The sequence below is a fragment of the Echiichthys vipera genome (assembly GCF_963691815.1).
Source record: "Echiichthys vipera genome assembly, chromosome: 12".
Taxonomy (NCBI): domain Eukaryota; kingdom Metazoa; phylum Chordata; class Actinopteri; order Perciformes; family Trachinidae; genus Echiichthys; species Echiichthys vipera.
The window spans coordinates 17,727,281-17,752,996 of NC_139837.1; the positions used below are offsets into that span (position 1 = coordinate 17,727,281).

At 41.9% G+C, this 25,716-nt stretch overlaps 1 protein-coding gene across 2 annotated transcripts; it reads right to left on the bottom strand.

The window, feature by feature from the left end:
• Positions 1–6,312: 6,312 nt before the first annotated feature.
• On the bottom strand, positions 6,313–24,501 carry ccdc9b (coiled-coil domain containing 9B). 2 transcript variants are annotated; one of them, XM_083924343.1, is made up of 14 exons: positions 24,298–24,501; positions 21,615–21,722; positions 21,196–21,300; positions 20,896–21,051; positions 19,438–19,581; positions 16,408–16,470; positions 14,319–14,479; positions 12,138–12,187; positions 11,968–12,003; positions 11,486–11,582; positions 10,090–10,123; positions 9,374–9,977; positions 9,199–9,281; positions 6,313–8,825 (listed from the first exon to the last, which is right to left on the bottom strand). In XM_083924343.1, exons 1-14 carry the CDS (start codon positions 24,307–24,309, stop codon positions 8,799–8,801), a joined length of 1,680 nt encoding a protein of 559 aa, XP_083780469.1. In that variant the 5' UTR covers positions 24,310–24,501; the 3' UTR covers positions 6,313–8,798. The 2 variants fall into 2 exon arrangements, with proteins under 2 accessions (XP_083780469.1, XP_083780470.1); XM_083924344.1 differs by lacking the exon at positions 24,298–24,501 and adding an exon at positions 23,694–23,825.
• Between the last annotated feature and the right edge of the window lie 1,215 nt (positions 24,502–25,716).

The window sequence follows — 25,716 nt, forward strand, 5'->3', positions numbered from 1 at the left end:
CAAGTCAACATCCTGCTCTCCGTGTGCGGCACAGGCGCCCTGACGTGAAGATGATGTGGGGTTTGTTTGGGTTTTTTGTTTCTTCTCGGGCTGCTGCACAGCTGCTGCTTCTTTAAGAGCCACCGCCCGCCCCCTCTCCTGTATTTTTAGCTGAGCCAGCCACTTCATTTGCTGGATAAGACAGACAGTTGTGTACCGTATGATCTCACTTAATCGTGTTTAATATATCAAATCGTATACTGCGTATTTGCCGTGGGCCTGCACAGCTGATCCCTGGTAATATCGTATAGGGTTAGACATTTGTCCCGCGCTGTCGGATGCTGAAACGCGCGATCAGTCTGTGGATGCTTGATGTCCATTATGAAACGCAATGCTGCACTGGGCACAGAGTATTAGGCGCAGCGCTCTTGAGATCAAATGAATTACAAGAAATCAATTTAGCTGCAAAATACTCCTGTGGTGCGGACGGTTCAAGGTGCTCCAGCATCTCGCTCCTCAACCCTCTGTTTCCTGTCTTCTCTTGGATTGTGGATAACAAGAAGCCTTCAAGACGGAGGGGGTGGTGGAGCATCGAGGAAAAAACAGGGGCAATATGAGAGAGCGGGACTTCATGCCCAATATGGAGAGGGGCAAACCTGCTACTTATACGGGGGACAAAAAGGCTAAGATGGCTGCTAAGACTAACAAGAAGTGGGTGAGATTAGCAACTGTTTTTGCATATGTATTGTCCGTGTCCTTAGCAGCCATTATCCTGGCAATTTACTACAGCCTGATCTGGAAACCAACCAGTTCATCCTCATCTGCGGGGAAGCCGGGAGAGCCAGAGGAGGTCACCCCCACCGCGAACATCTCAACTAATATTTCAGCAAGCAACAATGTCTCAGAGTGGAACTCTACACAGACTGGACTGTCAGTCAACCAGACCAGGCAGGGCACAACCTCGTACAGTCAGGCGTTTCAGTGGGATAACAGAGCCGAGAGTGGTCCTGGAGCACACATTGCGCACTCGCAGCAGCAGCAGGAGGAAGGACTCTACGCATCTTCCCATGGTCACACAAGCGTGGAGAGATCGGACACTTTGGGGAGACAGACACACGCGTCTCAGCCCGGAGTGAGCACCAGGGGACCTGAGGACGAGGTGGAGAGTGAAGCACACAGGGCGATTGACAAAAGCGACCCCGACCAAGCGTCTGCAGATGCTGCCACTATTCCTCCAACATCCGCGACGAGCCGAGCCGGCCAGAGAGGGGACTGATCAGGCCTCATCCTCCCAACCACCACCACCACCACCACCACCCCTTCCTTCACAACTGACCCTACAAGGAGTGTTTTACAGAAGCAGTGCCGCAGGTCGGATAACACACAGGTCTTCACCTTAAACTATTTTTTCCAGAGCCTCTTGTGGATGTTTAACTGCACATATTAACTGACATCTTGCTCTGAACCCTAGGAAAAGAGGAGACATAGATTCTTCAGTGAACACTGTTTCCCCTCCAACACTTTGCTTATTTTTCTTTTGGGCCATCTGTATGCCTTAAATCAATGTTTGTCTACTTTACCTCGGGCAGCTTCTAAGGCCACTAACCTGTCTGTGCGCGTGGACAACACTGGTATAGATATTTTGGTAAATAAATAGGACATGGGCTCCAGAGATGCGTTTGGTTTTGCAGGACTTAAATATTTCCTCATAGGCATACAGCGCTTAACATCACTGCCATTTATCAGCTGGTCTAAACCAATACTGCATTTTTGAATTTTAACATAAGCTGTGTTTTATATTCATGGATCAAACCTGGATTCCCGAGTAGAAGAACCTGCATTATTGAGTTATGCTCAGGTATGTGCATATAACCATGGAAATGTATTGTGTATTTGGTTATGTACATTTAAGGCAGGCATACATTTTTTGGGCCTTGATGAACCTTTAGTGTGATTAGATGATTTTTATTAAATCTACAGTATGTATAATAGGTATAACTATATCACAAGGTACAAATAAACATCCTTAGAAATGATTCATTCCTATGGTTTTATAATATGTAAGTCATGAACTGACATTATCCTGTATGTTAATGATATTTTATTTATTTAGACCCAGAATGGATAATATATATTCAAATAAATGTTAGGTTTTTTTGAACACCTTACATTTTTTTCAAAGATGAAAAGGGATTTCAATTCAACTGCAGTTTGCTTCAGGCTATTAGTTAAGTGTGCAAAACCCACATTTATTGATTGATAGGAAGAGGTAGCTTCAAGAGAATGAATAATAATAATGTTAGTTCAAAGAGCACTGAGACATTTGATCGGATTATAGCGGGGTGCACTGTTATTGCCCGAGTGAACTGTCCAGGTTGAGAGTGTCTGCTCCTCGTGGAAAGAGAAGCCTTCGTCTCCCAGTCTGCCACAGTTCAGTCGCTGCATCTATCACTGAAAACCACTTCACAGTCACATGCGGTGAACTGTGAAGTGGAAATAAAAACCAACCACCCCGTGCGCCCTCTCGGCAGCATGTGAGGGAGGCGTATCGATTTGAGAGCTCTGTTGTTGCGCTGTGCAAAATAGAGAAGAACACATTACACAATACCTCTTGGTGCTATTTTTTGATCCAACTCTCTCTGAAAAGGACTGTTTGGTTTCTGTGCTGGCCATGGAGAGCATCATTCACTATCACCCTAAAAAGAAAACTACTTCCGCTGAGCAGCCAGTACCTCAGAATATGTTACACTGTGATGTAAACAGATGATGACACGCACTGTTGTGTTAGTATGACAGATTTTCAGGACCCAAGCCAAGGTATGTCTCTGGTGAGCTAAACAGGAAGTCAGTTTATCAGGGGAAAATGGCACAAGACACAAACATCCCCCCATCATCACGATAATCACACACAGAGACATGGCTGTCAATGCTGCAGAGGCCTCTGTATGGCTGTGAAAGACAGTGCCTCTTATGGCTTCTTGTGATATATGATAGGAGTAAAGACGGACCTGGTAGATAGATGTAGTTCATCATTAGTGACAGTTATTGCTGGAGGTGACAACAGCATGTGACCTTATGACTCTTGAACCCAGTCACCCAGGCAAAAGGTTACATTATCTGATGTGAAATCAGTCAAATGTTACATTGGAGTTCAGTATGGGATTTGTTTACGGCTTAAGATTTTGCTAGAATAAATCAAGGCATCCCAGTATTACACTATTCTTATTATAACCTGGCCCTTTTGAAAATAAATAGAAATTTTTTTTCAACACGGTAGAAATGCAGATGTACATGTATGATAACAGAGAAACCGGTATCTAGCTGCAACCCCATGCTCAAGCCAAGCAATGCGTCATGTTTTCTTTAAACAGGAAACACAACGATAAAAATAAAAATATCAAATCGTGGAAAATATAAAATGCTTAGGTTAAGCTTAAGTTTTTAAATGGCGGCATATTCAGCTGGACTGGTTACTTTAATGCCAGACTTGTTATGGAAAAGCAAAACAACTGCACTATCCACAGTGAGATAATGTAGGATATTAAGGAATTTATTTGTTTTCATTTAAACTTATGCATACAAGTTAAATAAATAGTACATTTAATAAATTTAATAGTTAATTAAAGATCCTGTCCATACAGTTAAATATTATATACTGTACACGAATAATGTTGCATTTGTGTCTGATTTCCATCAAAAAAAATAACCTGGTTAAAAATTTAAATTACATCCAGCAAAGATTTTTCATTTTAAATGTTTCAAAACTTCACTTTTCCATTCTACTTATATGTTTCATATTAGACCATGATTGGCTTCCAAACTGGTTGTGATGTCACAAAATGGTACGTATTTGCCTTAAACTCAGATTTAAAATGATCAGAGTGTTTTCTCTCTTCAACAGATGAATGTGAAAACAGCCTTCTGTCAAACTCTGCACACACGTCGTGTTGCACGGCGAAGCTCAAACATTCAAGTGAAGTCGCAAAAATAAAACAAAACACATTTCTGAGTGGTGGGGGGCTTTAAAGTTCTGCTTTTCAGAAACTACTTTTCATCTGTTTCACATGTATTGGGGGTGACATTACGACAAGGAGACCTTTTCAAAAATGCCGGAGGAATTGAAGGCCTTTCATTATACCATTGTTTGAGTAAGACACCATCACAAAAGTTATGAAATATTAACATGATGTCTTGCGATGCAGGAGAGCAATATGAAGGCAGCGAACAATAGCTTTTTCATTAAATGAAAGGGCAACAGTGTGGAGTGGTGCATAATAAAACAGGGTAAAGCTGTGTGTACAGGTAGGCACTGTGCTGTCGTTTTTCCAAAAGTTTTATAATAACGTTTCAAGATTTATGTCATTCATTTTCCAATCGTTGCTAGGTTGCAGCAGGTTGGACACGACAAGGTCAAAGAATGTCGGTGCTGTTAGGATGCAGATGAAAACCACAGAGTAAATATGTCAAGGTCAAAAGGTCAAATGGTCAAATTTCCTGCTAGCAGCTATTTTATTTGTTACCCAATAACAAAACACAAATGTAATGATAATATTCTTTTTTATGCTGCAAAAGACTGACAGGGTTATTACATTATGCTAACAAAAATGACTGACCTCAGATCAATATAACAGACAGAAGTGGACACCATGTCAGCCCAACCTCCTTTCTCAAATTAAGCAGCAAAGGTTGTTGGGGAGCTTGATCACGGCAGCTGCTGACGCATGCTTGTTACATCCTGGATGATGCACATACTCAGTGGGGACTGCCAACCCATCTGCATGAGGTTCTGTCAGGGATGCAGGGCCGGGCCAGATCAGACCTCTGTTCCACTCAACCTGCATCCATCAACTGTGATAAAACACCTTGAGAGCCTCTGACTGTTGCCTCACCCTGTTTGTGGCATCACAGATCCAGAAAGAACATGGTTACAGCTATTTAGAATTTAAATTAATGTGAAAAACGATTCACTTTATTGCGTCTAAATTAACTGATTAACCCCATACTATCTTGTTTAATTCATACAAAAACAGGACAAAAGGACATCATTATGTGCCGGACTGTTTCTTGGCAGGACGCAGTGACTTCTGGAGTCAAGATACAACGTGTTGCTAGCACTTGTTTATCATTTATTTCTTGAAAAAGACGAAAAGAAAAAAACATCACTGTCTAATCACTGTTATTGTACTGAACATGCTTTTAGTTTAAAAGGGATACACTCCCAATATTTGGATGCTATTGCTCCCATCTGGTTTCAATTAATTGTAAGTCATTTTGGATAATGAATGTAATGTCATATGAATGCAATGTCATGTAAGTACTAAGAGATCTTTAGAGGTGCTGGTAGGTTAATTTTGCAACCTTTGGACTGAGCCAACTAGCTGTGATTTGGGAGTGTTTTCCCCCCAAATCTTGAACTATTGCTTAATATTGACTCCCAAATCATTTTGCGTCATCGTCGCCTGATTTAGTGACAGTAGAGAGAAAGCTGCTGACAGTGAGGCTATTTTCCAACCAAAACAAAAAGCCTACATTTGTGTTACATGTGTTATCTACAACACAGGTCGCAGCACCGCCTTTGCTTTAAAGCTGCTTTGTCCAAAAGTTCAGCTCTTTTTTGGGTTTTCTGTCAGGGAGGCAAGCTCCTGCAGAGTGCCGCTGACATAATCCTACACCGCACTTATTTCCTCTGACACAGCCTACAGTACTCATTTCCATAATATCAACACCCCCACTGTAGTACTGTACTATTGCGTCAGACCCTTCAAACTATTAACTAGCTTAGCACCAAAGGAATGTTATGGACTGGAACATATTCTTTAATAATATGGTTTGCAGGAATCAAAAAACCTTGTGTGGTAAAGAAGAACTAAAGTGTAACAGGATCATTTTCGAGGAGAATGAGGCTGCTGCACTCACAAACCCAAAAGTCTCAGTGGCAGAAGGCTGCTATGGAGATAGCCTTGGGAGGAGATAATTAAAATAGTAGCACCTATGGGAGGTCCCACCAGTAGGGCTGAGAGGGAGCTGTTTTCAATGCAACAGCCCTGCAGAGAGCTCATCTGAAATTAATCAAATCCAGCAAGCAGGCAGACTCAGAGGACCGAGGTGTAACAGTGATATGGACCGTTGATGCCGAAATGTGCTCTACATTTTTTCCACATCTGCTCCCTTTTCTCTGTGAGACTCACCGCGTCAGCCTTGTTTTTTTTTCCTTAAGACAGAGAAACTCTCCAGAGACGGGACTGCATACATATTTGTGGTGCAACAATGAGTGAGAGGCGGTGGGAGAGAGTAAGAGAGGGTGACGATGCAACAAAACCATGCCAGTCAGGATTTAAGTGTTTGAAATACAGAAAAACTTTATTGATGATCTGTATGCCTCCTTCCAAGCTGATCTACAGTAAATTAAACTATGTTGCACACACATTTAAATTAGCAGGGATCACACTCACTCATATGCAGGCACTCACAATTTTTCCTACGTTATGAGTGAAAACATGGAGGACAGCCAGGTAAAGCAAGACAACCACCTCTTGACATGTAAGCGAGGTGACAATGAAGATGTCTAATAACTAAATGCTAAACAAGGACAAAGGCACAGCTGTTACCTAAATTTAATTTCACTAAATTGAATCCCACAGGAAATTTGAAATACTTCAGAGGTAATCTTTACGACTTGTTTTGCAAACAGAGGTTTCCTTTACCATCCATTCAAATTCTAAATATGACATAGAATAAGGCCATTACTCTGTATTTCTTGATGGTTTGATTGGCCTCAAAATGTGTGATTCACTTTTCTTCCAGTGTGCTTCTACTATTCCTGATGATTTATATTTTATGTAACCACAGTTGAAGCTGACACGGCCCGCTGCTCAGAGCGTGTCCACTACGTTCTCCACTTATCGTTACATAACTGTTTACTATATAGTATGCACTGACGAAAGCCAAAATCTTCTTTGAGGACAGAGTTCATGTAAGGCTTTTTATTATAGTCGTCACTTGATGCCAAAAATAAAGTCATTGACTGGCAATAAATAATCACAGATTTATACACACATCACAGAGAAAAAAATAGCTACTAAAAATGCAAAAAGGCATTGTTTAGATCTATAAAAAACATTCTAGGTAACATTCTGTTGTCAAAATGGAGAGGCAAATAAATAAAATCAATGCTGAACTGTTAGTACGTTTAACGCTACTGTATGTTATGGTACAAGCCATGAAGTAAAGGTACACCTTCAGTATTTGAAGAAGTCGATATGCAAGGCACAACAACTGGCTGAATTCTTAAAGCTTCATGAGCTTTTCAAAAATATTAGTTGTCTTTCATGATAATAAAAGAGAACGCATTACAAAACAATTTCAAAAGAAACTGCAGCTGAAATCCCAGTGTTTGAGTGTGGACTAAAGGCTAAAACCTCAAGTCTGTTGGTCCCACAGGGGCCAAAAAACTGAACAGAGCAAAAGGTTGGAGAGACAGTTACTGGATGTGCCGGGGACATCTAACCCTGGTCATTTAAAAGCAGCATGAGCAAACTATTAAAGAAAATATTGTTTTAGTTCCCAAGTTTTTGATTCACAAAAAGTAAACCATGATCTCTCTGATGTCATTGTTTAAATTAGTACAGACATTCATTACAATTCCATATTAACAAGGAAACATAAGAGTCTGAGGAAGACCAGTTCATTGGGATTCAGCTGTAAAACTGTGACAACTTCAGGGAACACAATAACAATATGTTAAAGGGCAAATTTGAGATTGTAGTTCTACATTGTTACTGATGTTTTTTTTTCATTAACAGCAGCATATTTTATGCCAGAAATGTGGATTTTTCTAATAGCTGACTTTTATCTTAAAGGCTCTGAACACCCACACAGGTGTTTTCAGTTAATCTGGCTGATGAGATGGCTTCTCGAGACGGTGTGGGGGTGCGTATACTGTGATTGACTGGCATCTTCTTGAGTCTCTGTTAGCTTTGTTGCACCTGCAAAGCAGGACGCATTACACCTTTATCATTCTTAGTGGTAGATGGAGATCAAAGCTCAACCTAAGCAGAGGTGTAATCACCTGTGTGGGTGTTCAGAGACTTTAACAAAGTAATCCAGCAATGTAGATCTGTTTAAAAATGTTCTTAATAACAAAAACATTTATGTCAGTAGTAATATTTTAGAAAATTAACTATATCATGGTCTCAAGTGCGCCCTTTAATAGTGTATTGATTTGTATTGATTGGTGAAAAGCCATTGATTGCTGCTGTAAGCAGTTAATAAACTACTTACAGTTTTGAGTGTAATAGAAAATAAAGATGTAGAGACTCCTCTGTCAGTCTGTCACTACTGTATCATCATATAATACAGACTAAATTTAATGAAAATACGTCTAAGGCAGAATCAGGCACTAGATCATTTGACTGTGGCTAAAGACTATTTTCAAGGGATAACTAAGTGAAACTGATTAGCCAGCCTTCTGATATGTACCTTGAAGTTTTAATACAAATGTAAACATTCAATGATATTGCACTCAAGCAGCGTACTAACATGCTGAATGATGTGTCAGTACACATAACTTTATACTCATAAAGTGCTTGGATGTAAAAAATATTTGAGCAGGAAAAAGGTTCACCATTCCATCATCAAATTTTTAGACAATTTGAAAACTACCACAGGTAGGGACACGCCACAGCAAAAAATAAACCATGGTTTAGTGTTTAAGCCATAAATATGGTATCTCAATGAGTTACCCAAAGCAAAACGCAAATACAAGAGGCAAAGGCTCTATGTTGCTGTGATTTGGTTTCAGTATTTACATCGTGAAAATGTCAAACAATCTTCCCATGCTCTCTAGCCTGCAGAAAAGAGAGAAAAACATACACAAAGGTATTAGTTGAAGCTGATTTGTTTTCCATTATTCAAATAGCAAATCATTTATCCCTTTTCTAAATGAATGATTTAAGAAGGTGGTTAAATATAAAGCTGTTTCAGTGGTAGATGAGAAGAAGAGACATTCTTTTATGAGACTATTTCTCCTGCACTTCAACAGACCTCAGAGGTGGTAAAACGTACTTAAACCGAAATCGGATATCAAACAGCTGCAGTGCAGATTTACTGCCTGTCTCTCTCTCTTCCTCCATTTAACTCATCATCCATTTGCACTTCCCTCCCCAGTCCATTTACACATCTATTGATTCTCCCATCCCTCTTCCTGTCTAGCACACTGACCTTGTCGCTGCTGGTGGAGTGTGTTGGGTGTGTTTCTCCTGACTCTAGGCTCAGGACAGACAGGCCGGAGTCTATAAGTTCCTCTTTGAAAGAAAACCAACATTAGCTTAGTTATAAAGCATTCAGATATAGATTCAGATATAGAAAAGTCAAAGCCATTGAAGCTATTGCATACCTGTGTTTGCGTTGCTGATGTTGCACTTGGCAAGCTCTACATGCTGCACAGAGCTCCCCTGTAGAGAGGCACATGCTTTTTCAGCAGCGGGGTGGCTGGGAGGTGTGGGGAAGGTGCTGTCTTTTTTAGTACATTCTGTCTCAGAAGCCTGCTGCTGGGCAACAGGAGGAGCAGACAGACCACCTCCCCGATCCTGAGGACTGACATCATCCTGCTTGGCACTTTCAAGAGGCTGCTGTGGCCCATGCACTTTGTGTTGGGTCTGTTTGGGTGAAGAAGCTTTTAAGGAGCTCCCACTTCTGGATTCTGAGCCGGCAGAGTCCTGAGAGCCTGTGGTTTGCTTTGTGTGAGCCCCATGGACGAGTTCCTCAGAGAAGCGTACTTTCTTCTCTAAACCCCGAGGGGACGAGGCCTCTGCCTTCCCCTGAGTGGGGCTGTCCTCTCTCAGGGTAGCTGTGGATCCACTCACTTCCTTAGATGTACTCAGTGAATCTGGGCTGGGTGACAGCTTCCTTTTCGAGTCCTCATCTTTTTGATCTTCTACCTCAGCATCTGTGAGGGCGTCGAGTTCCTCCAAGAATTCCTCTAATGTCGTGTCAGAAGACTGTGACAATGAGATTATTATTATTATTATTATTACTAGAACAACATATCAATTTAGCATCTTTAGTAACATTTACCAACTCATGCTTAAACTCTCACATTTAATATCTCACCTGCAGGTTTTCTCCGTCTTCATTTGCCTGCCATCTTAAAAAATGAAGAGACTTTTATCAAAAGCTATTCTGTAATTATTTAAAAAGAGTGCATTGTTAATGTATCGTTCTTTTCTCCAATACCATAGGAACCGTACAGTGAACTATAAAGAGAGGCTAAAGAAATGATTTGACAGTTTGGCTTTCTTGCAGAGAGTTTGATGAGAAGATCAATATCGCTCTCATGTTAAAATTCCCAACTTAACAGCTGAAAAACAGTCTTGGTCTCTATAGCTAATTACCTCGTTCATAACAACACAGGGGTGGATTTTTATATAACTCACCCCTTCAAATTGTATTAGATAGATTAGATAAATAGTCTTAAAGTTATGTATAATTAATGGCAACCAGGCCCCATTAAGCCTCAGCTCCATCCACTTTCCACCTCTTTGCCCATTTCTGGAAGCCGGGAACAGGCAGAGTCAGGCATTGCCAAGAAGGTGAAGGTCGGAGCCAGTCATACTGAGCTTCACAATGACTTCTCAGAAACCTATGCCTGACCTTCATATTTGATCCAGTCAATGCTTTGAACTGAGCCTTGCAAGTTGTTTCCCCCTATTTGCAGTCTTTATGCTAAGCTAAGCTAATCGTCTCCAGGTTGTAGCTTTATATATTTTTCATTCTTCTCAGCTAACTCTCAGCAAGAGAGTGAATAAGAGCATTTCCCCAAATAGAGAACAGTTCCTTTAACATTGCATAATCAAGTAAGAGAAAGTTTGAAAAAAGGTGATAGAAGACTGGTGGTAGCTTGGCTGTAGTTAGTCTCAACTGCCTCTCACTACAGTTTGATCTATTACCAGCTGTGAAATCAGCGCAGCCTGATGACAAGAATCTATCAGGACGCTACTGGCCCTTCTTCTGACCATTAGCTACTTCCATCACTGAGACCTGTAAAGTGAAAATCATCAGGCACATTTCACTTTCACAACAAAGTCTAAAACTGCCTCACTTCAAGATCTGTGGCCTTGTTGCTTTCTGAGACTATGAGCAATGCTTGTGTAACAGCACACCCTGAAAGCCTCCTCACCACCCAGCACTGTAGCTTGTTTCAGAAAGAGAGAAGAGAGAAAAAATGATGCGTTGCATTAGACACCAATGAGGCCTTCTGGGTTATTTAGTCAGCTGCCACTACTTCTAAATCAAGCATCATGACATTCAGGGGAAACTGTACACGAGGGCATAGTGCAGGAAAACAACAATGTGCATCCCACATTTGTGTATTTCATTAGTCAAACTATGTGTTCTCATATCACTTAATTTGGGCTGTGGTGAGAGACATCCCATTGGTTGAGTCAACTTTAACATGAAGTTGTTGTGCTCGTGGCACTAATGTAGATGAGGTTCAGCTGTTACTCACCTCCTGGCTCTCCCAGTCAGACGATCTATGCCTTTTGCTTTGCTGCTCATCACTAGCACGTTTTTAGCTCCCTTGTCTTTGCCTCGCTTCTCGTGACCTAGGACAGAAGAATATTGAACGTTTAAGTCACAATTAAATTACATTTTACCTAAAAAAAACCTTTCCTCTTTCTGCTGGGACAAGATTCTTGACTTGTTTCCTCGCCGTGTGGGCTTAAATGTTTTTAAATACCAGGGGAAATGTTTTTTGAGCACTGGCCCCAACATTATCTGCCTTCCTCTTGTATATATCCCACCAGTTTACCCAGTTTAATGAACCCCAAATTAATTATATCCCACACAAATATCCTGTTTCAACATAAAAAACATACAATTTTAGCTGAAAGATTTTATTGAGATATATGACGTTTTTCTGTATACTATATGATGGTTTTGAGGCACTACACTAATAAATAAACAATATCTAAGTAAGGGATACCGCACCTGCTCTGGACTGTCCTCTTCTAGCATTTCGGCCACCTGGTATTAATAAAAATGGATCAAACAATGATGAAAATTGACCAAGATAATTCGACACAAAATGTCATCATCATATTGTGATTTTGATAGTCTTATTCCTCACTTTTTCAGTTTGAACTGTGTAAATGTCTCACCTCTGCTGGAAGGCCCCCAGTCTCTGTCAGGGAGGGATTTGTCTGAAAACCTAAAAGCAGAAGACAGAAACACAAACTACTGTAAGCACCGTCTATCTGGATCATGTCTCGAAATTGTTTTTTTTGTTCAGGTGACATAACAGCCCATCTCTATCCCATCAACAGACTCTTCTTATCATGTACATTTGAGATTTTATATAAGCAGGGGGAGATTTTGCTCCATGAGTCACACCCTTGAATTTTACATCCAGTGAAGCGGTCTACATTGTTGAAACACATTTCCTCTTCTGTTCTTACTCGGGGGCCTTGTTTAAACCTCACCAAATAAGGCAAGGTATTCCATCCCTTATCCGAAGCTAAAAATAGCTGCTCCTCCCTTGTCTCTTTACATTTTGATGCTTCTTTAAACAGCACATTAATTTACTGTCCAACTCTTTGTACCACAGCCCGCTCTGTTTGAAATTGAACAAACACTTAAAAAGGAATGGACTGTATTTCTCTCCTCCAGTCAGATTCGGGCGCTGTTGTGTCTTTTCAAACATGTGATCAAACTGAGTCTTCACCATGTGAGAATACACAACAAGTTTACTGACATATGATCATACAATGATACAATTGACCTGACACTTGGTGACGTAATATTTTAGCTTCATCCTGTGACTTCATGAGATTTAGTCTTGTGATAATGTGCGAGGACATGCAGTCCAAGGACCTCATCTAATGGATTCCTCCACTGAATAATCTTAGAAAGAAACAGGATGTTCTTTAAGGCTTGTTTGTTCATTATCTACATCTGCACGGAAAGTGAATGGAGCTTTTCATTAACTTTAGAAGTAAAATACATCCACTATGTGTACAATGATAACAGCATATTTATAAGGTAATAGTAAATCTGCACTGGCATTTGGTATCAAAAAACTTTTTGACATTTGAAGATTTCTGCAAGAATTGCATTTATTCAGTGATTAGAAGGCGAGAACTTCTGTTATGGAAAATGCTAAGAAGCCACTTTATTGTCAATAAACCTCTTCTAAGTGCCATATGTCTCTAGTTTGTGGTTGTAAAACACAACAGGTCATTTTATACAGTGAGGTCAAGTTTTAAAAATGGTTTCATGAAATGAATTAGTTACTACGGGGACTAGCATCTTCACACCTGAATAGAATTGGGATAAAATTAGGCCACAACAGTCTCTTCACAAGAGCTTTCACGACATACCCAATACCCCAGACCCAATGTATGCAATTCAAAGACTGTCAAGGGACCCTTGTATGTAGAAATATTTAAATACACCATTTTAGAATAAGTGAATAACACATGAACTTGTACAGCACAAAAAAACCCGGCATGTTTTTTGAGCCAAAATTGCATATTATTAGCATAAAGTCTGTAAATGGGAGACTCATGGGTACCCATAGAAGCAATTTTCATTAAGACATCTTAAGGTCAGCGGTCAACAGACCCCTTTGAAAATGGCCATGCCCAACATTTAGCCCAAACTTGAAGCGTTAAGCCCCCTTCCCGGCAAGGTAGCTTGACATGGGCTGGTACCAATGGATTCATCAAGTCATTGTGTTTCATGTAACCAAATTCACTCTAGCGTTAATACAGAGCCTGCAACAGCCTCTGAATGACAAAAGGTCATCTGAGGACGCCGGCATCTGGGAGGAGTAGAAGAGGTTAAACAAACTGAATATAACAGGTTAATTTATGAGCTATATATGTTTTTTGGAGGCTTATTTATTTTTTAGCCTTGGACACAGCCATGCCAACAGTTTCGAGTCTTTATACTAATCTAAACTAGCCAGCTGCTGGCATACAGACAAGAGAGATATCAATCTTCTCATTAAGTCTCAATAGGCCCAAAAATGATAATGATTACTATAAAAGCACTATGCCAACATAATTAATTACATGATGTAAGGTTAAAGTAAAACAATGAAGACACATTTTACTTTATAACCAAGTCTAGACTCTGTGGCCATTAAAGAGTATTTTTTTTGCTCAGTGGCTATGAAGGAAGATGAGCGTGAATGTGAAGGTGAAGATGAAAATGTTAAGTCAACATTTCCTGGAATTGAATTCTCCCAACATAAATATTGAGGGAGGAACAGCTGTAAGAAATCTAACACATCAGCAGATGAGGATACCTTGGGAGGGCTTAGTGCTCAGAAGTCTTACATGTTATCAGTTTTGTCCATGTCCCACGCCCGCCTCCACTGGCCTTTGGCATTTTTGTGGCGTGCCACTCTCTCCTTGTCGATTTGCTCGCGCTCTTTCTTCCACCGCACATACTCCTCCTGCTCCTCCTTCGACGTGGGGATGTTGAGGTCTGTGCTGGCCTTAGCAGACACAAAACAGTATTTTGTATTTAATGCATGAAAATAAGAAGCCGTCTTAACGTAGATTTAAATCACGTTACTGTCCACTCATCAGTAATGAAGCAATGACTAAATTGCACCACTCCCGAGTGCCACGTTATAATACATCTGAAGCATCAGTCTTTGCTCTCATCAGAGCATTGAAGCTCAACAATGGCCTCACATTAAACATAGGTGGTCATAAACAAGAACAGCTTTTCATCTCTAAACAAATAAGCAAACAGCAACAGGGCAATATAAAGGTCACTGTATATGCACTGCTGAAGGCCTATAAGTGTCGGTTCATTCCAGTCAGCTCCCATTTGATTAGAGAAAAGCTTCTTGTTTGTCTACAGTGATGACTGTAAGGCAACACAATCAAATTCTTTGCGACAATATTCCAGGAAAAGTGCAGTGTAAAGTAAAGGCAATTACGTCCCCTACCTCCATTCCCCTCTTGACCTGTTTATTGATTACTGCGATGAAAGCAGAACAGATTGCTCGCTGATACTAAAGAGAGATCTGATGCAGGCTCTTTAACACATCAAAGGCGACAGAGGCTGTGTGCTCTGGTTACAAAGCCCTGGAGCGAAACCAGGACTACAAACACTACTGTGCTCTGAGGGAAATCACGTAAAAGACCAGCACTCTCTTAGAGAAAGTGCTCATCAGTGTTTGTTTTTTATACAGCAGGAGGAATGTGAGGTCTCTAGAAAAAATAAAATTGGGTGAGTTAAAGGAAAAAAAATGATGTGCATATTATGAGAGAGAGAGAAACAGCAAAGTGTTGGTAAGAAACCTTGATGTGTGATGTTTTCTCCTCAGGTGTGGGCCAATCGCAGCCAAGTAAACATGTTGCCTTCCTGTGTACAGTTACTGGCAGAACATGGCATCTGTGCTCATCTCTGTTTTCCATCTCCTATCCCCTCCCTCTCCCCTGGCCCCCGGAGGACGTCAAGGGCCACAAGGGAGGGTGCCTCTCGCATGTTCCAACAGGCCATCTCCTGCTGACACCCCAGCCGCCCTGCTAATTAGCACTTTTCAATTTCTCACCTCTGCGAGGCCTCGCAGGGAGGTTGCCAGTGGCCAAGGCAGGTAGGGTGGACGTTATATAATAAGTCTGCACAGTGCTGAGAGAAAGCAGGTATGGGCTCGGACATGTACATGCACATTTAGATAGCTTGGTGCACGAGAATAACAATGGCCATGCTCTAGGCTCAACTGCTGAACTGCTTCATCTCATCCTCGAAAGCTGCACTGGTTTAGGGCTGAAAATACCAGAAGAGGTTTCCAGTATATTTGGTAAACAAAGCAGATAACAAAGCCAACGGCTGTCTGACCTTTACCACGTACACAAACCTTGTAAACCTAAAATAATAAATCAGCATGGTATTTCCTTGAGCATTCAATCGGCTCAGGCTGCAAAACAGGCAAGAAACAGAGAGGCAGAGAGGCATGAACAGCATCACCTGTCATGTGGCGTATCCGGCAGGCCTTTGAAGCCCGCCCTCCCTGTCTCCCTAGTTAGCCTGTTTGTTTGTCACACGCCGATCTGTGAGACAGCTGTGAGCTACTCCAGCAACGACTCCAGCAACGTTAACACGTGAGCCAGTGGGAGGCAGATGGGAACAAGTGCTAGAAAAGGGGGGCATGCAATGGCAACGTGTTGTGCTGGTCTGCATGTGAGTGTTTGTGGAGAGGAGGGCAGAGCGCATATTTGCATTTCTCTGTGTTTGTGTGTGCTCACGTAGTGGCTCTACCCTTGTATTTCAAATTTGTTTTCATCTCAGTGAATCATGTGATCACTATGAGCTGGAGTTACAGGATGTCATAGGGGTACGCAGGGTAGAAGGGGGATGTTTTTATTGATATGCATGTAAAGTGTGTGTGTGTTTATGATATTGCGGTACCTGGTATTGCTCTGAAAGCCTGTGCTGCTCCTCCGGGTGCTTCTGCCCTTGTATAACCTCATCCTGTCACAGAGGAGAGACAGGGGGGGAAAAAGTAAGATGAGCATAACAATAAGGGTGACACAGCAAGGTGTTGCCAGCCAATTAAGCATGGTTGTGAAGAGTCACATCACTGTCACCATAAACAGTGAAAGCACATCAAGCCAGAGCATGGATTCATCCATTGAGAAGGATTTAGAGACCTACACTTCCCCCCAGTGGACCAATGGCGCTATAGCATCATATAGCACTTTTCGCTCAGTTTTAATTGTCCACTCAGTTTGCAGTTTGTAGCTGGTTACGTTTTAGTGGTTTGGGAAATTATACTTGCTGCTGGTAGAGAATTGTTTGAATTTTGATTCAAGTGTATTTCTGACTGCATAGATGTGCTCCAGTGATGAGTGGATGAGTCATGTTGCCATTAACGGCAACTTGAACAGCCGAAGGGGGTGGGGGGCTGATGATAAAGGCTGGACAGAGTGGTCTGGTGCACCTATAGATAATGACACCCACATACACACTCATGCACAATTCTCCTACCCACACCCAAATGCAGCTTGGCTTATACACAAACACAAAAGACTCCTGACTACCTTGTTTCTTTTCTTTTTTCTCCTCTTACTCCTTCTTCCTCTCTGGCCCTTTCCTGGGACCTCCCCTGGCCCGTCTCTTTGGCAGCATAATGAGCCTTTTCAGAGTGAGAAGGCAGTCGAATGTTAATTAGATCAAATCGGTCCTTTCAGGGTGGTGGGAATGGGGAAACAATTGTGCAGGAGAGGAGAAATGGAGGCTGGAAACAGACAGCGGGCTGCCAGGAGTCTCTCCCTTTCTCTCCCCCCACCCTTTTTTGTCCTAACTCTCTCTGCATTTCCTTTATCCTCTCTCATGAGTGTGAACTGACAGTCTGTACTTCCAGGCATGACAATCTGCTTGAGACACTGCCAAATAACAAATAACCACACCCCCCTTGTGGAGTCATTATTTATTCGCTGGGTGTGTCACTCACATACACACACTCATCAGAAAAATATTTTAGATGCAGGGCAAAACCACATAAATGTGTAGCTCATCATAGGTCATTTTTTCCATACAAATATCTGTAATTTATTAACACTTGCCATCAACCTACGTGTGCAGCAACTTCAACCTCAGCTCTTATAAATCACATTAAACGGTACTGGTTATGTAAACAGGGACCACGTGGAAACCTGGGAGTCACAGTTGACTGGTGCACTTGAGCGCTGGCGACTGTTCAAGTGCTAACTCAGTTCACATGATAAATAAAGGGGGTCAGACCAAGCGGGACTAAAATAAAGGCATAGAGAACAGCGTGTTCGGCCCATAGATTTAGTGAAGACATTAACTTAGACGGGCCAGTGAGCAGGGCTCAGTGGATCAGCCAATCAGAGGCAGACGTATTTATACATATTTAGCAAGAGTCTTCCACTAGCTTTGTGTCCAGAGTCTCCTCCTGCGACCAGACTGTCTGGTGAGAGTCAGCTGTCTGTGCTGTGCATAAACTCATTGATTGAGCAGCGCGTGTGTGTGTGTGTGTGTGTGTGTGTGTGTGTGTGTGTGTGTGTGTGTGTGTGTGTGTTTGTGTGTGAGAGAGACTGAGGCAGAGCAGCTGTTCTGCATACCCGGCGGGCTATGGTCAATGACAGTGTGGCATGCAATGAACATGTGATCTGAGAGCTACAGTATATAGTGAAGCTGTTGCTGTTAACCATGTCATCTCCGATCTCATGCTACTGACAGCAAGGTCCTTTGTTAGGACAAGAGCCATTAAAGCATCTATCCATTGTCCTAGAGGGACTCTGAACTTTACAGCTCATTCTATATGCTCAAAGGCATCTATACCAAGAGATTTCAGTGATTTGTCTTTTGCTAAATACAAAAACTCTTTCAGAGGTAGAAAAGAAGATAAATAGCCATCAGACCTGAGTGGCATTACACCAAAGAAAAGGAACACAAAAAAGGACAGAGCAGACTCTATCTCCTGAGAAGACTCAGGTCTTCTAGAGTGCACTCCTGAGGAGCTTTTCTGACCCTGTGGTGGCATCAGACATCCTCTATGGTGTGGTCAGCTGTCAGGAAGAGGATCAACGGACTGGTTTAGACGTCCAGCTCTGTCCTGGGATGCCCCCTTGATACAGTCGAGGTGGTGGGAGAAAGGAGAAGGATGCCAAGCTATCATCTCTAATGGACAACATGTCCCACCCCATGCAGGACACTGTGACAGCACTGAGCTGCTCCTTCAGTGACAGACTGCTCCAACCGGTCTTATAAATACCACAGGTCCTTCCTTCCTGCTGCAATCAAACTTTATATCAACACTGCTCCAAGGAGACTGTGGATACCAAACATGACAATTCACTCATGCAGTATCAATGTAAACTTAACTGCGCAATACCAGTATCTCCACCGTGCAATGCTAAGAGTACTATGTATTCATACTATGCATTTGTGAACTAATTTCATTTTGCGTAGTTTTGTATTTTGTATTCTTTCTTTTTTTTTGACATGTTTGTCTGAAATAAATTCATAAATTCAATATTCCGGTCTATTTACTTATCAAATTTTGCTTTTTACTTGCCTGTTTACATATTTATTACATGTTGCATTTTTTACTGATGTCCCCACCGGGGGACTAATGAAGGATTATCTTATCTTAAGTAGAAGAAGCTATCCAGGCCTTTTGAAGTTTGGAGATTTGGACCTATAGCACATTCAACTCAACCAGCAGCTCTATTAGTTGCCTCCCTGCATTCATTTCACACCAGTCAGTCAGTCACAGCCCCAGTCCACCTGCTGTTCACAAACCATTGTGCTCCATCACTGGATGGGTGTGGCCAGCCGACATGTCTGACATCTATGTAAAACACATTGGTGCAGCATGAGAGAATGAACAAAGGGGGATGAGAGAGTGGAAACTGTAGACTAGAGGATGTATGCTTTAAATGTTCGGTGTTCAGATTGTCTGATTCAGACCTGTGCTGCTGTGTCTCTCTTGATCATGTGAAGTTTCCCCCTCCCTGCTGACTCTACATGCCTCGTCTGTCCGTCATCTGTAGGGCTCTTGATGTCCGCAGAGTCCGGCCTCTTCTCTGGCTTCTCACTCACCACCCTCTTACCCTGGAGAGACAGTTACTATTAGAGATAATATTAGGGTATCATGTGCATGCTTTATATATATATATATATATATATGACTTTTTTTAATTCTTTTTTTTTCTTTAAATGAACTTGAGTGATCAAATTACTAATTTGTAATGCAACATTTTCAGTTCATGTGAACAAATCAGAACATCCCCCTGCCTCCTGCTGGTCTCTATACAGACACAGTCACAGACAGACAAACTTAAAATTTGTTCCAGAATCTCTCGGATTGAACAGGATTATATATTGTAGCTCACACAGCTGCACATTATTAGCCATGCTAGTGGTTTGTCTCTTTGGACAGCTATGTATGTCTGCTGGTCAGCCCCCCGCACTTTAGTCAAACCAGAATTAAATACCCGAACAACTACTGCATGCATTTTCATGAAATTGGTGGAAATATCCACGGTGCCCAGAGAATATATTCTACTGACTTTGGCGATACTCAGTAGTTTAACTTATGACCAAATCTCTCTGCAAATCTACTGGCATTCCCATCAATCTGAGCTGTGTTTTGTATCTTGTTATTGTGAGCATGTTAGCATGCCGATATTTGCATTTAGCTCAAAGCACTCTTTGGGGTCACAGAGCCTGCTGTAGACTCTTACGTATTGTGGACTAGTCTCACAGCTTGGCTGAGCAGGAAATAGGCATATTTAGCCTATTTTGTTATCTACAATATGTGTACATGGTGATGTATTAGAAAGTTGCAGTAGAATGAGTGACGGTTCAGAGACAGAAATCTTAATATGCATTAAGTACAGGCCCAATTCAAGCACTGACTGAAGAGTGCTCTGTATTATATCTAAACGAAACACTAGAAATTATGAATTATTAAGTAAACTTCATGGAAATAAAGCACCTGCTGAGTAGCTCTGAATGGCAAGGTTTTTATTTTAAGCTTTCTCATAATTACATCCAGGCTTCAGCCATGGTTCTGATATACAGTATATGTAAGTTGTTCATATTATATTAAGATCATAATATTTCTAGTATCCTCTGATTGTCTCTGTGGTCTGACGTCTCCTTGCCAGGAGGATACTTTTGCATATGCATCAGCTCATGAAATAAAGTCTACACTGCATATTCATCATACTTTAGTGCTCCTGCTTTCTTTGCAAGTTATCATACTTGTTTTCTGAAGGATTATTACATCATGTTCAGCTAGTTATACTTATTGATTTGAACAAGAAATTGCTTTTGTGTTATTCTTTCACTTATTAACGACAGGGGTTTTGGGGTTTCCTTTATTTGTCCATGTCGCTTGAAGTAGCATTGCAGTGTATTTACCTTTTTTCCAGCCATGGTGACCATTAGTTGCTTCCTTTGGCCTCGGTCTGCATTCTGCAGAGGGCCTTCTCCTCCCTTATTGGGCCCGGCCTCCTGCTGTCCTTTCCCAGCTGGTGAACCACCACTGAACGGCTTCGTCACCACCACACGACCATCCTGCTCCAAACCAAAGACATGAACATGTTTTATAATATTCACAGAGTTTGTAACATCTTTTTCACAGTAGTGCTTTGAGGCATTATTTAATCAAGTATTTTCTTTACAGTTCTTAAGTCTGGCTTTTAATATTGAGAAACTCACATTGGTGGACTTGCTGATTGTGATGGTAAGATCCTCAGCTTTACCCTTACGGCTCTGCAGCGCCATTCCTTCCTCTTCTGCCCTTTTTCTGTCCTCCTCCACTTCCTAAATGAAACAAAAAACATACATATATGACATGGGTTGTTGGGAGGGATAGTGGGATTTATGTTGGGGTTTTTGTTTTTGTTCCCGTTTCTTTACTTTAAGGTAGATGTATTGACACACTGTACAACAATTGCACTTTTTCTTCTTTGACCATCTGCAAATTCAATAAAAAACAACATACTAATCAAAGAACCTGAAAGAGCAGCAGACTTTTATAGAAAAGACACAAGCCCCAGACCTTCATTTCTACACTTTGCAGTGATGAGATTTTGTGCTGCACAGAAGCCTCTCTGCCTGCAAGAACTTGTCCTTACCTTGTGCCTCTTCATGAGCGCCTCATTCTTCCTGCGGAGAGCCTCAATCTTCTTGTCCAGCTCCAGATCTCTCTCATGATCCCTTTTGGACATCATGTCACTGGGGGTCTGGGAAAGGACATATCAAATCAGTGATACAAAAAGGTATATACACATTTCAAATTAGCCTTACGGTGCTTTAGTCTTAGATAACGGGCCTAGGACCTATTTACCTTACTTTAAGAAGTACAAAACCTTTTGTTCATTTAATAAAAGAAGCCAAGAAATAGTGTAACATTGGCAATATTTGGATTTGAATAATAAACTATCTGATTATAATAATAATGAAATAGGGATTATAAATCTGACCAGATACTTAATGCCATGCCTGTTTTCGGTATTTGAGGGTTTTCAATGCGATAACACACAGCACTAACACACACACACACACACACACACCACAGATGGAGCATTCATTAAGAAGCTCGGTTACACAGGGAGAATGCATATGCGGAGCATCCTAAACATCCCAGTGCGGTCAGCATGGCATGCATCCTCACACGACAAGAGGCCCCATACCGAAAATCTCCATGTGCTCTCATGGGAAAACAACAAGGTGCATGTTAACGCTTCCTTTCATTTGAAATCTCTCTTTCACTTGATGTACAAACTGCAAACGTGCAAAAGAGGTGTTGAGTTGAAGAGATGTGCACAGATATTCAAAAGAGGCAATACAAGGATAATATTACAGAATGATAATGGGGCGGTATCAACTGTGACCAACACAGAGATCTGCAAGATCACAATGATTTCCTCTGGCCTGCAGCCAAGTTCCCTCTCCAATCTGTTCTCTGTATTTCTGGATGTGTGAGTGGGGAAAGTACGGTTCATTTACTTGGCTCTAGATGGAATACACTCATTCACTTTCTTGCCGAGAGTTTGATGAGAAGATAAAGATCAATCTCATGTATGTAGGTAGATATGAAGTTACAGCTAGCAATTGGTTAGCTTAGATCAGCATACAGACTTAACTTACTGAAGTCTCGTTGTCACTGAGAAGTTGTCAGGCAGTAGCAAACAACTTATCATTTTTACAAGATTTTTGTATGGATTAAACAACACACATGTTTGTAGGTGGATTTTGTTAACTCTGGATGAGCCAGGGGCGACACGGTGGAATGAATGAATGATGGATGAGCCAGGTTAGCTTCTTTTCCCCTTTTTCCAAACTTTATGCTAAGCTAAGCTAACCTGGACTTGTCGGTAGCTTCCTATTCAGCATTTACAGACATGAGTGTGGTATTGATCATTGGCGAAGGAGCATACTTCCCAAAATGTTGAACTGCTCCTTTAAATCACACACCCATGTATATGAAATGACAGCCTGAGGACTGGTCACAAGGCCGGTCCTACCTCATATTAAATGCTACATATTATTATACGCTCCATGCAATGAGATGATACTAACAGAAAACAGAAAAGTTCACTTAAATGTACCACTTTCTGTTTTATAACAGAAAGTGATGTGATAGACAAATATGTTTAAAAACTTTGAAAAGACCGCAGATCACAGTTGTCAGTTTGATGATTGCTTATTTCTCTTCATATTGTCGCAAAGTTTTCATCCAGCATCCAAACAACAGTACAGGAGTTACAAAAGAAAAGTTACCACTACTGTTTGTTTTAAACGGTGAAAGCACATCATTCATTTCAAGGTATCCCAGTATGAGTTATTTGGGGTCAGACTGTCTTGACAGAAACAGGAAGTAGATGTGCAAGTGTGAGTAAGTCATTCTCCACTGTTGCCCCAGTCACGACAAAAGTCTAGGCTGTTTTTATGGGATATTACCAGCACAAAATAATGACTCATGGCTAGCGAGCGCACAAAGACCACCACATCGGGACAACAAGAAATTCCCAAGTGCTTATCCCATCGCCGCCACGGTTACGCCTGCAATGAATAGCTGCCACTGAGATGTTGCTGACTGGATGTAAGGTGTCAGCACAGGCTTTTAGCAAAATAACAAAAACTACCCATCCCGAGCGCACTTGTGTCGAACCTGCAAAGACACAGTGAGCATGAGAAAAGTTGGGACTCACTCAGAGAAGCGGCCGGCTGGAAAGTGGTTACCTCACAGCTTCTAGTTGTCAGGGTATCCAAACACAACAGACCATGAGGACATACCACCAAGAATAGGTGCAAGGGAGAGACGCAGCCGAATCCGAATCCGAATCCCAGCGAGGCCAATGGCAGTGACTGGATTGAACACTGGCCTCCACAAACCAAAGTGGGGAGACACTGTGTGGGGACGGTACCCCTCTAGGTTCGGGGCGACCAGTTCTGGCTAACATGCAATCACACAACCACAAAACACACAGAGACGTTGTGGGTCTGCCAGCAGACAGCACCCATGCTTGGACAGGCAGGCGAAAAAGGGGGGGAGGCTGCAGAGAGAAAGCTGCCAGAGGCTGTCTCCCTACCCAGCGTTCCTGCCACCTACAGCAGCTACAACGAGGGAGAGAAAGAGCCAGAGACATAACTGAAACGCTGCATATAGCCACAGCTAAATCTGCGACAGAGCAGAAGAGGGGGAACCTAACACCAGAGAGGGAGAGAGAGAGAGAGAGAGAGAGAGAGAGAGAGAGAGCGCTGGAGAGAGTGAGATGATAAGGGAGAGGGGGAAGCTAGAGAGAAAGCACTCACGGGTCTTTCCATGTCAGCGGTGAGAGCTGGGCTGGGTCCAGGCGTGAGGGAGCCGAGGCAGCAGAGAGGGCTGCCTGGAGCCGACGATCATGCCTCGATCACAATGAGCCAAGTTGGGCAAGCAGCCAAGACGTCTAACAAATGCACAGAGCTCCCCTGTTAACGGATTTTACAGCACCCATCCACTTGTCCTCTCTCTCTCTCTCCCCCCATCTCTCTCTCTCGCTCTCTCTCTCTCTCTCTCTCTCTCCCCAACCCTCCCACCCTCCTGCACATATGCTCTCTCACTCCCTCTCACCCTCTTTAAAGCACTTGCTTTTTCCCCTCCTCACTTATCCTCTGCTCAAAGCATGCTGGTTAGATCCTGTCACCCTCCCCACATGCACACCCTGTGTAAATATTAAAGTAAGTTAGCACAATTACTTAATTGACCCTTGTTTTTTTACTACTTGTACCTACTTGTCCCAGCCTGGTCAGATGCGTACATGAACTGATGAAGCCTCTTGGATGAGAGGTGAAACGTCTTCCTAGACAAACAACCAGTCCAGTTGTTTTTGACTGAAATTGCTTTGAGGATAACGATGACCTGGACGAATGAGAACATTCACAGGCTTACTTGTACCTACTTTTAAATATTAAAATAATAAAGTGGCAGAAGGATGATAGTTTTATAATATCCATAATCTTTATTCAATTCTCTTGTCTTTCTTCTCTGAAGCCATGGTCTGTATCTGTGCTGATAAAAAGTAGCAAAAGGTTTTGATTTCCATCGAATAAACAGAATTGAGAGGTTTTTGTTTACGTTTTTGAGAATATTTGTAAATAATCATATAGGCTAGTATGTGTTTTCTTTGTGCTTTCTAACCTCTTTAATTTTGGATCTTTGTGTTCCGACCAAACAAGATGTGGGAAAAAGGGTTGCCACTAATGTAAAAAATAAAATTAAGAAAAACATAAATTTTTTGAAAAGCGTCTTCCCATTCTGATGGGGCCCCATTCACATCAAAACACGGCACAATGTAAGTCAGGACATCATAAATGAGATGCGTCTGTTTGTTCCCACTGTGGTTTCAACAGCTGCGTCTCCTACAAGCTCCAGACTACATGTTTAGAGTACTAAAGAAGCTTCCTAAAGACTAAAGATGGTGCTGATGGAGGGGGGATTGCCTGCTGAATTTCCCACAGTTCTTCATGCACGTCATGCTGCCTTTACCAAAGCCAAGTCTGAGAGCTAATGACATGCAAACAGGCAGCCTGGCAGACAAATGCCACAGGCCTCTGATGGAGAGACGCGGCAGTGACGACTAAGTCAGTGCTCTGCAAATTCCAGAGCATTATAGAAACAAACCCATCTCTGAAAGTTGCCAATGAGAGCTACATTTTAAGCAAAGTCCTAATAGCTTACATCGCATGGGTCAA

Excerpts from the sequence above, each read along its gene's own strand:
- ccdc9b (XM_083924343.1), bottom strand. Across the intron at positions 19,582-20,895 it reads TCACCATGGCTGGAAAAAAG|GGTAAGAGGGTGGTGAGTGA; the intron begins GTAAATACACTG and ends CTGTCTCTCCAG. Across the intron at positions 9,978-10,089 it reads AAGACGGAGAAAACCTGCAG|TCTTCTGACACGACATTAGA; the intron begins GTGAGATATTAA and ends TCATTGTCACAG.